Source organism: Xenopus laevis, chromosome 2S (assembly GCF_017654675.1).
Source record: "Xenopus laevis strain J_2021 chromosome 2S, Xenopus_laevis_v10.1, whole genome shotgun sequence".
Taxonomy (NCBI): Eukaryota; Metazoa; Chordata; class Amphibia; order Anura; family Pipidae; genus Xenopus; species Xenopus laevis.
Window position 1 is genome coordinate 58,808,101 of NC_054374.1, and position 12,474 is coordinate 58,820,574.

At 37.8% G+C, this 12,474-nt stretch overlaps 1 protein-coding gene across 3 annotated transcripts in view; it reads right to left on the reverse strand.

The window, feature by feature from the left end:
• Window positions 1-657: 657 nt before the first annotated feature.
• pacsin1.S (protein kinase C and casein kinase substrate in neurons 1 S homeolog) overlaps window positions 658-12,474 on the reverse strand; it is a 142,815-nt gene continuing 130,998 nt past the window's right edge. For 2 of the 3 annotated variants that reach the window (XM_041583183.1, XM_041583184.1), the window contains one exon: window positions 658-3,127. In XM_041583183.1, the coding sequence (XP_041439117.1) occupies window positions 3,018-3,127 (110 nt within the window). In that variant the 3' untranslated portion in view covers window positions 658-3,017. 3 annotated transcript variants of the gene reach the window in all.

Below are 12,474 nucleotides of genomic sequence, written 5' to 3' on the forward strand. Positions count from 1 at the left end.
CTGCATATAGGGGAGCGAGGTTGGCCCACCCCGCCTGTCCCACAGGTATCGAGCTGGCCCTCAAATCACTATCCTGGATCACTGAGCTGCCAGTCTGAAACCCCATAGACATGAATATTAAAATAAAATTTTGGGAAAACAGTAAAAAATAAAAGATGGAAAGCAAATGAAAAAATTCTTTGTTTATGGTGAACAGTCTAAAAACAACTCAACTGAAAAAGTTTATGGAAGGTGAACAACACCTTTAAGGTATGAAGATACAAATTATGGAAAGATCTGTTATGCAGAAAACCCCAGGTCCTGAGCATTCTGGATAACAGTTCACATACTTGTACACAAAAGTGCAAATATATATTATGTTAAAATGAAGGTGATAGCCTGATAATAAAAATATTTTTTATGGATTCACTCTGGTACCACATAGGCCAGATTATTTACACAAGATGACTCCAGATTAGTAGTGATGCGTGAATCTGTCCCATTTCGCTTCACCAAAGATTTTAGAAACTGCCAAAATTCACAAAAGTCATTTGGCATTTTTTCACAGTGATTGTGCAACTTTTGTTTCCACCATGACTTTTTTTGCACAATACATTGGAGACTATGGACATTTTTTTGTGATTATGTACTGTATTGTATTGGGGAAGAAACATAGGACATTTTATTAATATTTTAATGCACATAAACCAAATACAAGAAAATCACCATGTGCCATTATTCCAAAACAGACTGACTCCATAATGGTGTTTAATTTAACAAATGTCTAAATGGGTATAGTGGTGGAACTAGCGGGGGAGCAGAGGGTATGATTACACCAGAGCCTGAACCACCTCGGTGGGCGCCGGCGGTTTGCGTGCCTAAGTATCCGCCAAGAAGATTGCTTCCGGAGGGGGCCCATCTGGCCCTCACCCAGGCCCGACGCCACTTATTTACTATTTTCTGAGGCAAAACGTTTTCACATTTTCCAATACATTTTCCAATGAATTTATGTTCCATAAATTAATGATTATTTGAAAGCGAGCTGCTATTTTATCAGCTATTTAGTATGTTTTTTCCAATTGGCATTGGTTTAGTGTGAGAATAGCTTTATAATTTTTATTTAAAATGGGATAGATAATACAAAAAACACAGATAAGCAAACTCACAAAAAATGTACAGCCTGCGTATTAGCTATAGCAAAAAGGGAAAAGTTGTGCTCACACCTTAATTCTAAACCATTAGGCTGGGGTGTAATAAGGCTGTGACCACAAAATTCATATAGACAAAAACAAGAGGTGCTCTGCACTCAGCCCATTGTGTGAATTAAGCTACTAAAAATGTCCCTCACCCCTTTATACACAACAGGGATTGTTTGTCATATATGTCATATTTATCATATATTGCAATATAATAAAGCTGGCCAACTATGTCAAAGTCATCTGGCCAGTCCTATACTCACTTTCATCTGATTCATTATGAATTCTACAGCTTTATTATGCATTTTTCACAGGGAATAAGTTTAACCTGCAATTTGCTTGCTTTCAAGGCTAAAATTCCCAAATTTGACGATGATCCCAGTAGCCAGATAATATGTGATCCCAGTAGTGGCCAATAAAAGGGCAAGTATTTAGGAGTTTTAATCTTGAAAGCAGGCAAGTTAAAAGTAAAACATAGGGGCATATTTTTATTGTGTATTGTATGTAAAAAAAAATAGCAGGATATACACCACATCATCAAGCTTCGCCAGGTAAATTTCGTACATTTTTTTTCTTAGAGTGACTACCACTAGACTCAATGTAATGTAAAATAATGGCATCAAATCTGGCATTGGCATGGCATAAAATTACAAATATCTTTATAAATTTGCCATTAATTTTACACCGTTTTTACACATTTTTTCGGTAAATTTAGTTTTACACAGAATAATAAATATGCACTTTAGTCTCTGTACAAACAATCTCTGTTTTTTTTTTTAAAATAGGAGGAAATTTTAAGTACTTTAATACTTTTTCCCCATATATAATAAAAGGCACTATTTGCCCAGGAGCAGTTACCCATTTCAACCAATTAGATGTTTGCTTTTAAACAGGTGACCAGTAAATGCTACCTTTTGATTGCTAATAGTTAATGCTCCTAGGCAAACTTAGTGCTTTCTTTTACATAACCCCATGGGTTTAATGTCCTTAAGATACTGAAAATGGGTTGAGTGCAAAGGACCTCTTGTATTTTTATGTATTATAAGTATAAGTTCATAAGCACACATCACTCATCAAATCTGATATCTGAAAATGGTAAGGTTTATCAAGGTTTATCAAGCGAGTTGATGATAACTGCTGCGTTTATGGACTTAAGGGGGCCATATATCTTTGAACTTATTTCAGCTTCCAGTTAACATTTCATGAGGTTATCTATTTGGTTGTATAGTGTATCTACTTTGTTAAAATGAAAATCTAGCCTCAAGCAGCACTTTAGAAGGGGCTACCCATGGTAACTATAAGAACCACATTTTTGGTTTTTTTTAACCAGAAATTGCTGCTTACAGATTTATACGATTCAGTTTGGTGTGCATAAATATAAGTGGTAAACATAATGTGGCTCAGAAACAATCTAATTTGTAATAAGATTAAACCATATAAAAAGAGTTATTGTAGAGGTGGACAGGTAATACAGAGAGTGTAAATGGGGCAACAGTATCAAATCTAATACTGCTTAGAATAAATAGTGATAAGTGATAAGAATCCTGTTAGTATTTCATGAGTCAACCTTTCCTTCTCATTTCACATTAAAGATAATGCATTAAATGAAAAGAATACGATAATTATAAAATACAAGACAGAATAAGAATGGTGTTAAGATGTAAACACCCATTATGGTTGCAATCAGGAAATATAAGGATAATGCTTCACTCCCATCTAAACACTACTAGTACTACTATTGCAGTTGCGCTGCAAGGTATGGTTGGTATCATAAATGAGAAAAGAGGATTTTTTTTTAGAGAGGTGATGTGTAGTCTGATTATTCTGTCCAGGTAGCATGCTTTATATGGGTTCTACATAATTAGCAGGATAGAGACCCTGCCGCCCACTGTCCAGTTGTCCTCTGCACCAGCCCTGCTCATCTTCATCCTCTAGTTTTATTAGTTCATCACCTTAAAGAGAAGAAAGAATAAGTTAGGGGATTCTTGACTTTCATCTTTCATAACAGGTTATACAATGAATCTTTTTAAAATAACCTCTATTTTGCAGCCATAATTAGTAATTTCTACTTGTTTGAAAACAATCATATACTGGATCTAAATATACCTATATTTACCATTTACTAACATATTTACCAAAATATCTCAATAAAATAAAAGTCCTTAAAATATTGTTGATTACTTTCATATGGGGGAACGTAAAAAATGTTCCCACATTTGTTTGTTTTCATTGTTTGCCCTCTTTATGACCAATTTGAGACCTCAATGTGAACAAATGGCTTTTGTGAACAAGTGCAGTGTTTGTAATAAAATTATTAAGGGTTTTTTTTGGAGACAAAATTAAACCCCAGAGCAGGTGTTAATGCTAACCTTTGCTCAATGACAATGAGCAATGTAATATTCACCAGCGAATGATTTTATATTGCGAGCAGTGCTAAACATTTGCAATTTTTTGCATTTTAAACAAGGCTATCTTAATAACATTCCCCCTATAGAGTTCAATATGATTCCCTACTGCAGAATGTTGTGCTGTAGCATGGGCAGTTGTTTTATAATGGTTTTATTTCAGATAAATCAATACCAAATCTTCAAGCATCTCACAAAAACAGCAGTGAATTAAGAAAAGAACATAGTTCTACAAATACAATTCATCTTTTCTGGAAGAGATGGTGGCAAGGTGTATAGATTTTCACAGGCAACGTTTGTATGGCAGAGGAGAACACACCAAGCCATTCTGTTGCTAATACTGACCCATCAAATGGTCCATATGATGGTAACATAGTAGTATGCCTAAATGTATCTGTCTCCATCTATTAATATAAATTGAATTTTAATCTTCCATATGTATTGAAAAAAAATATATATATATAAATATGCAAAGGCCGTCTCGCATAGACTCCATTTTATCCAAATAATCCAAATTTTTCAAAATGATTATTGACCTTTTTCTCTGCAATAATAAAACAGTAGCTTGTACTTGATCCCAATTAAGATATACGTAATCCTTACAGGAAACAGAACCGGCCTTTTGGGTTTAATTAAAGCTTACATGATTTTCTGGTAGACTTCAGATATGAAGATCCAAATTACAGAAAGATCCATTATACAGAAAGCCCCAGGTCCTGAGCATTCTGCATAACAGGTGCCATATAACAGCGAAGGTGATTATGTAGGCCTTTGCTGTACAAAGTTAACATATGACAAATTAATGTGATGATCCAAGCCACAGACATTATTATATCACCTTTCACAGGCTTTCACAGGTATGGCAGGTAATAGACCAGAGCACCGGAAACCATACTGGTACAATCTTATAGTATTGTAATTTTTGTATTCAATTATCTTATCCTTAAACTACCTCTCCAAAAGCTTTCCTATCACCAATGACAAACTAACTGGCCTATATCTAGTATAAGTAAATCTAAAACAACTAGACTTGCTGAGTAATCATTGCAGACGTTTCACTACTCATCCGAGCAGCTTCTTCAGTTCATCTGTAAGTTGAACTGAAGAAGCTGCTCAGATGAGTAGTGAAAGGTCTTCAATGATTACTCAGCAAGTCCTATTGATTTAGAATTACATATACTAGATATACCATGACCTGGATGAATGAAAATCTTCATAGTCATAACTGGCTTTTAGTTTTCAGGCTGAGAAAAGGATACCTTTTTGAATAATGGCACCGCATTAACAATTTGTCGATCACTTTTTAAGTACTCTGGGTTGAAAATTATTTATTCTGGAATGCTGTTTACTTTCACATGTTCTCTTTTGGATTATTTTTTGAGTCAATCACCCATCAATGCTTAATTCATTAGATCTGGGTCTATTAAAAGGAAAGCCTTTATTGCCAATCTTAATCATAACCTTTTAAAACCATGATTTTGCTTTGCTATGTTTTTCCTTGCTTACAAGGGAAATGTACAGACAGGTATACATTTTCCTTCTGTATTGTATCCTATAAAAAGTCTTTCTCTGTTAACAGGTAACATACAGAGATGCCCCTATCTTGCCAAAGACTGCACATCTAAAATATAATGTTTTAATCAGTCCCATTTATCTTTGCAAAACAATGATAAAAATTGTGATACAGTGCCCCACAAATTGACTTTCTAAACAAAGGGCTGTTGGGCTTAATTAGGATGTTTGAACATTGAAAGGAAACTGGCGACAGGATTAGGTACAGAGGGTGGTTGTTAATGGTACATTCTTTATTTTGGAATAAGCTTCAAAGTGGGGTCCCACAGGGCTCTGTATTGGGTCCACTTGCCTTGCTTGCTTTTAAGAAAGTGAGGGAATACAGGCAGGATTATGGAAGATAGTTCATAGTACAGGTTGATCCAGGGACTGGACTAAATGCCAGTCTGAGTCAGGCAGGAATTTTCCCCCCTTTGTGGCGGATTGGAGAGGCTTCAAATTGGTTGGTACCAGTTAGGCAGATTTTATATAGATTTAAAAGGTTGAACTTGATGGATATGTGTCATTTTTCAACCTAATATTTACCCACACTGATATGGGACTTATCCTCCAAATGCGATTAAACAATATTAGATAGCCAGGACCATGCAATTTAAATTAAAAAGCGATATTTATTAACACCATGCCAAAATTACTAAAACCATTTAAAATAAGCAGCGCTGCTTGGGGGGTGGGGTTCCCATTCCTCCTAAATATGTATTAATAAACAGTCCAATGTAGTATGAGAGGCTGCGTGCACGCTTTGAATCCGAGCCTCCACTGAGTATCAATTGTAACCCGCTTCTAATCAAAAGCGCCCATCCATACGAGGACCGTGGTTAAACTTTCATATGCTGAGGAGAGCAATAGATCATCACAACAGATGAAATGAAACACCAATGAAGTGCTTAGTTCGATGGAGAAAAGGAGATTAGTCCAGTTCAAGTTGTGGATAACAAGTGTAGAGCGGCATGTGAGGCGGAACCGGTGTGGGGTTAACACATTGGTGCCCAAAATAGTACAGTTCTGAATAACAAAGACGTGGGCTCTAGAGAAGGGGATATCCCCTAAATACATCCGGTGGACATTTGGATTCCAATGGTATGGTGGTATAACAATTACTGTGTAGTTGTATGTGTCCCACCGCTCTGCAGCGATTGCTGCACCGAATAAGAAAATTACTGACCGTAGCAGATCACCTCCCACACCGGTTTGTGCAACAGTCCATACTCACATCCGTCTTCCGATATCACTTGTACCTCTGGTGCGCATCATCCCCACCGGGAAGGAGAGCAGAAGAATTCCCCTGGCAGCGCTGTACCTCGTATCATATATCAGTGTGGGTAAATATTTCAATATAAATTAAATGTGGACACCTCCTTTATGCGGGCCGTTATTTGGCCATTACCAATTGTAGGTACCTTGCTTGGGCTATATGGATATTTTTCAACCTAACTTACTATGTTTCTATGTCACTGCAAAATAAGTGAATGATACAAAAATACTATTTGCCATTTGCTAAATTGCTATTTGCTTTATTCTATACTGCCATCTTATGACCGATATAAGTAAATCAAATACCGTTTCTTTTGAAAAAAAACCTACAAAATGTTTAGGGTTGCAATGTAAAATTTAGTTCTAACAAACTTTCCAATGCACATTCATTACAAATAGTTATTTGTGAATTTGAAACAATGTAGCCAACTGACCTGTTATGACACACAAGGTTTATAAAACATTTATACAGCATATAAGGCATTAAAACTGTATATTATAGTAAAACATAAAACTATAAACAAGAGAACAACTGGGGGCACATTTACTTAGGGTCGAATATCGAGGGTTAATTAACCCTCGATATTCGACTGTCGAAGTTAAATCCTTTGAATATTGAAGTCGAAGGATTTAGTGCTATTAGTTTGATCGAACGATCGAAGGAATAATCCTTTGAATCGAACGATTCAAAGGATTTTAATCCATCGATCGAACGAAATTCCTTTGATCAGAAAATTGCTAGAAAGCCTATGGAGACCTTCCCCATAGGCTAACATTGTACCTCGGTGGGTTTTAGTTGGCGAAGTAGGGGGTCAAAGTTTTTTCTAAAGAGACAGTACTTCAACTATCGAATGGTCGAAAAGTCGAACGATTTTTAGTTCGAATCGTTCGATTCGAAGTCGTAGTCGAAGGTCGAAGTAGCCAATTAGATGGTCGAATAGCCAAAAAAAACATTCGAAATTCAAAGTTTTTTTTCTTCTATTCCTTCACTCGAGCTAAGTAAATGTGCCCCCTGGTGTCTACTCTTCAGCCCTGGGGCATTCTTACTGTATCCTTCATAGGGATTCTGGGGAGGGGGCACTCTAAATTAGTTAATTAGAGATGAGCGGGAAGAGCAATAATATTTAGTCAGCTAATGTTCTTGCCCAATATCACTTTTAGCTTTTATTTATCCATAATGTTTTGTTAAGGTTTTTGGCAAATTGCAATATTATATAAGTATTAAGTATGTAAGGACTACAAGCAAGGGAATTATATAATGGCTCCTGTCTATGTGCAATACGTAAAGCATGTATCTTTGGATAAAAAAGAGTACTTTCATAAAAAGTTAACCTCAGAAAAGGCTTTTAAATAGCCAGTCAAAATGTAACAGGACAGCCCTTTTGTTCTCTGATATTCAGAATATACAACATTCAGCCTGTCATTTGATCTATGAGCTGAATGTTATATAAATATCAGAGAACACCATAGCTTCACTGTCCAACAACTCACAAACAAGGTATACCTAAACTTGCATAATTACATGGTCAAGTCAATTACATTGTATTTAACCCTTTTGTAGCTCATTGATCCAACTCTCATGTATTTATCTTATGAAGACAATGCAGTGCAACCACATATATTTTTCTTACATACATAGTTAAATTGTGTTGAAAAAAGACCAGAGTCCATCAAGTTCAACCCCTCCAAACGAAATCCAGCATCTGTACATACACACGCTGACCCCTCTATACACTTACATAAACTATACAAGTACATTAGAGGAAATTATAGACAAATAGCAAGGGACCTTTTTACCCATAAAGTGGATCACTGTATCAGAGGCCACCCCTTTAGACTAGAAGAAAATAAATTTAATTTGAAGCAACGTAGGGGGTTCTTCACAGTCAGGACAGTGAGGTTGTGGAATGCACTGCCGGGTGATGTTGTGATGGCTGATTCAGTTAATGCCTCTAAGAATGGCTTGGATGTTTTTTTGGACAGACATAATATCAAAGGCTATTGTGATACTAAACTCTATAGTTAGTATAGGTATGGGTATATAGAATTTATGTGAAAGTAGGGAGGGGTGTGTGTATGGATGCTGGGTTTTCATTTGGAGGGGTTGAACTTGATGGACTTTGTCTTTTTTCAACCCAATCTAACTATGTAATTATGTATCTATATATACTATATCTATATATACTAACTATATATTTTACTATCACAATAGCCTTGGATATTATGCTTGGCCATGAAATCATCCAAACCACTCTTAAAAGCATTAACAGAATCAGCCATCACAACACCATCCGGCAGTGCATTCCACAACCTCTCTGACCTCACTGTGAAGAACCACCTACTCTGCTTTAAATGAAAGTTCTTTTTGTCTAGTCTGAAGGGATGGCCTCTGGTGCAGTGATCTTTATGGGTAAAAAGGTCCCCTGCTATTTGTCTCTAATGTCCTCTAATGTACTTGTAAAGTGTAATCTTGTCCCCTCTCAAGCGTCTCAAGAAAACAACCCCAACCATGACTACCCTCATAATTTAAGTCTTCCATCACTCTAACCAGTTTAGTTGTACTTCTCTGCACTCTCTCCACCTCATTTATACCCCCTTAAGGACTGGAGCCCAAAACTGTACTGTGCATTCCAGGTGAGGTCTGACCAGGGATCTATAAAGAAGCAAAACATATGTTTTTATCCATTGACTTCCTGGCTTTTTTATGCTTTAGTGGCCACAATATGACACGTGTTATCTACAAAAATCCCTAGATCCTTCTCAGTTAAGGAAATTTCCAACACACTGCTTTTTAGAGTTTAACTTGCATTTATATTAATTTTGCCAAAATGCATAACATTGCATTTATCAACATTGAATCTCATTTTCCAGTTTTCTGCCCAGTTTTCCAATTTAGTCAAATCTCTGCAAAGTGGCAGCATCTTACATGGAACTTATAGTTCTGCACAATTTAGTATGATCAGCAAAAATAGAAACAGTACATTCAATGCCCACCTCCAGGTCATTAATAAACAAGATGAAAAGCAAAGGACCAATAACAGAGCCCTGTAGTACTCTTTGTAATCGATATTTTAGCCAGTTCTCTATCCAAGTACAAATACTACATTCTAGACTAAAATTCCTTTATTTAACCAGGAACCTTCTGTGTTGCACTGTAGAAAATGCTTTAGCAAAGTTCAAGTAGATTACATACACTGCCATCCCAGAATCGAGGTCCCTGCTCACCTTCCCATAAAAATAATTTAAATTAGTCTGGGAAGATCTATTACACAAAAAACCAGGCTGGCACAAACTCATAGTATTATTATTTGCAATGAAGTCAAGTATCTTATACCTTATTACTCAATTGAAAAGCTTTCCTACCACTGATGTCAGATTAATCGTCTTAGAACGGGATCCCTTTTTGAATAGTGGCACCATATTAGAAATTCGCCAGTCTCTCAGCACCATGCCAGACCTCAATAAATCCTAAAAAAATAAGTATGAGGTTTGGCAATCACAGAGCTAAGCTCACTTGTTCTAGTGCTCTTTTGAATCTCCTTGTGCATGAACCAGCATTAGTTGTATTGCTAGAATTGGGACTATTGGGAAACCTTCATTAACTGGTTCCTCATTTGTGTAGTAAGATTCTCGGCATCGTTCATGGCAGCTATCTTCTTCTCTTCGGTCTTCATCAGGAAGTAAGTACCGTATTGGGCGCATGCACAGTTGGAGCAGTCTTCAGGTTTTGTCAACTGCACCGAAAGTTACAAAAAAATTGCCAAAGCGCCAGAAGAAGACCCGATGAAGACCGAAGATGGCACCCGATGCCATGAATCTGCATCGAGGGGTATAAGTAATAAGGGGCATTTGCCTGGGGTAGCATCGAGGCTGGGGGGGAGGACAGAGGGTGGTCTATGTAGGGTAGGGGGGGTAGGTGATTTTCAAATAAGGTGTTTACTTTTCCTTTAATAGAGAATTGAATCTTAAGTTAGTATTAGCCTGTTTTCCTTGTAACAGGGGGATCCTCTTTATCTGCTATACTGTATGCCCCCCTCACTCCTCCCTCATTACTGCTTACTAATCCTTGCCTCAGACAGCATCTCTCCAGAAGTTACAAGGGGCAGCAAAAAGTCTAGATCCCTGAACTCACTCTTTACCTACCATTAATTTTGCCGTAATGCCAATATGTACCAAGACAGTTGGGTCATGCCCAGCCCCACCCGATCAACCACATGCTTAACCCTGTCACTAGGAAGACAGCAAACTGTTTGGTGGTAGAGATCCGGACAACAGATTACCCTAAAACCACAATCAGTTTAGATTTTTCTTGTGGGGGGCATGGGTGTCCACAAATAGGGGCAAGGGAGGGCACTTGCCCCCCCATAGAGTTTCTGACCTAAACTGAAGCTGTTTCAAGCCACTGCCTGTAGATACAATCTCCGTGTCTAAGTCCCTGTACAACTGAACACTGATTGGGTAGGCTAGAGGGATTGACCCAGCAGTAGAGCCTATCACTATGCAGCTGTACATAATTGGATAAACTGGAAGGATTCACTCTGCATCCTAGCCAATCCCTGTGCAGCTGTACCGGGACTTAGGGGTATATTTATCAAAGAGTGAAGTTAATAGTGAAGTTCCGCCACTAGAGTGAAATTCCGCCACTTCCCATTCATTTCTATGGGGTTTTTAAAGGCGTATTTATCAAAGGGTGAAATTTCACTTTCACCCATTGATAAATACGCCTTTCAAAATCCCATAGAAATGAATGGAGAGCTGCGGAATTTCACTCTAGTGGCGGAACTTCACTCTTTGATAAATTTACCCCTTAGACTGAGGGGAAGATAGCCGCTCCTTGTAACTTTTAGAGCCGAATTTCCGGTCTTTAAACCGGAAATTTGGCTTTTCTAGCGCAGAGATTGCAATTTCGCTCTCTGTGCTAGCGATGCGCCCCCCCCCCTGGACCCCCGTTGGAGATTTTAAGGTAAGCACGACGAGCGGGGGGGCGGCATTTCAAACGCTCCCTCAGGCAGCAAAACTGCCTGGAGCGTGCCTGTCCCTAAGCTAACACTGTCATCCTAAATATGCACGTGGCACAGGCAACATTTCAGAAAAAATTACATTGGAAGACCTTCCCTTAATCTTAGATCCTAGATCCCTGAACTCACTCTTTACCTACCGATTGGGTAGGCTAGAAGGTTTGACCCAGCAGTAGAGCCTATCACTGTGCAGCTGTACATAATTGGATAAACTAGAAGGATTCACTCTGCATCCTAGTCAATCCCTGTGCAGCTGTACCGGGACTTAGACTGAGGGGAAGATAAGCAGTTTCTGCAGGCAGCAGCAGGCTTGGAATAACACTAAAGTTTATTTGTCGGTGAAAGCTCCAGATTTGTCCTAATCTTCTTATTTCTTGTGTATGTTTGTGCCTGCCATGTATATGTGTGTGTTTTACTTAGTATATCTGATTCTGCAGTTGTGTGTTTGGATCTGACCCACATATCTTTGTGCTGCAGCCAATAAAGTGTGTATTATTGTATGTGTTTGCCAAGTATTGTCACAATTTCTCTACTTGTGCAACTTGTCTGTTAGATCTGCTTTTGTTGAGTGCCTTTATAAGCCTATATGTGCGTATCTCACAACCCGTTTTTAGAGGGACAGTCCCTCTTTTGACAGCTCAACCCACAGTTCCTCGTTTGTACTGGAAAGTCAGGTTTTTTCTGCACTGAACAGCCAGAAAAAGAAACAAAGATTCTAACTTAAATGGCTTTTGGCAGAGAGCCCAGAACAGCCAGATAAGATACTTTTGTAACAATTTCAAGATAAGCAAATAAGTAATAACAATATAAGATAACAGGTCCCTTGGGAAAAGTTAGACTCGCAGCTTAAAGGGCAATTCACCTTCATTAGCAAAACTGTAATAACTGAAAAAAAACACAGAAATATGTTCAAACTTTTATAACCTGCCAGATTTTGTTACATGAAGATGGTAATTAGGGGGTGTGACATGACATTGGCACTGAAACTCTTTTCTGGGGCATTAAAGTATCAGATTGGCACTACTGTATCTGCTTGCATGAAGTGCCATT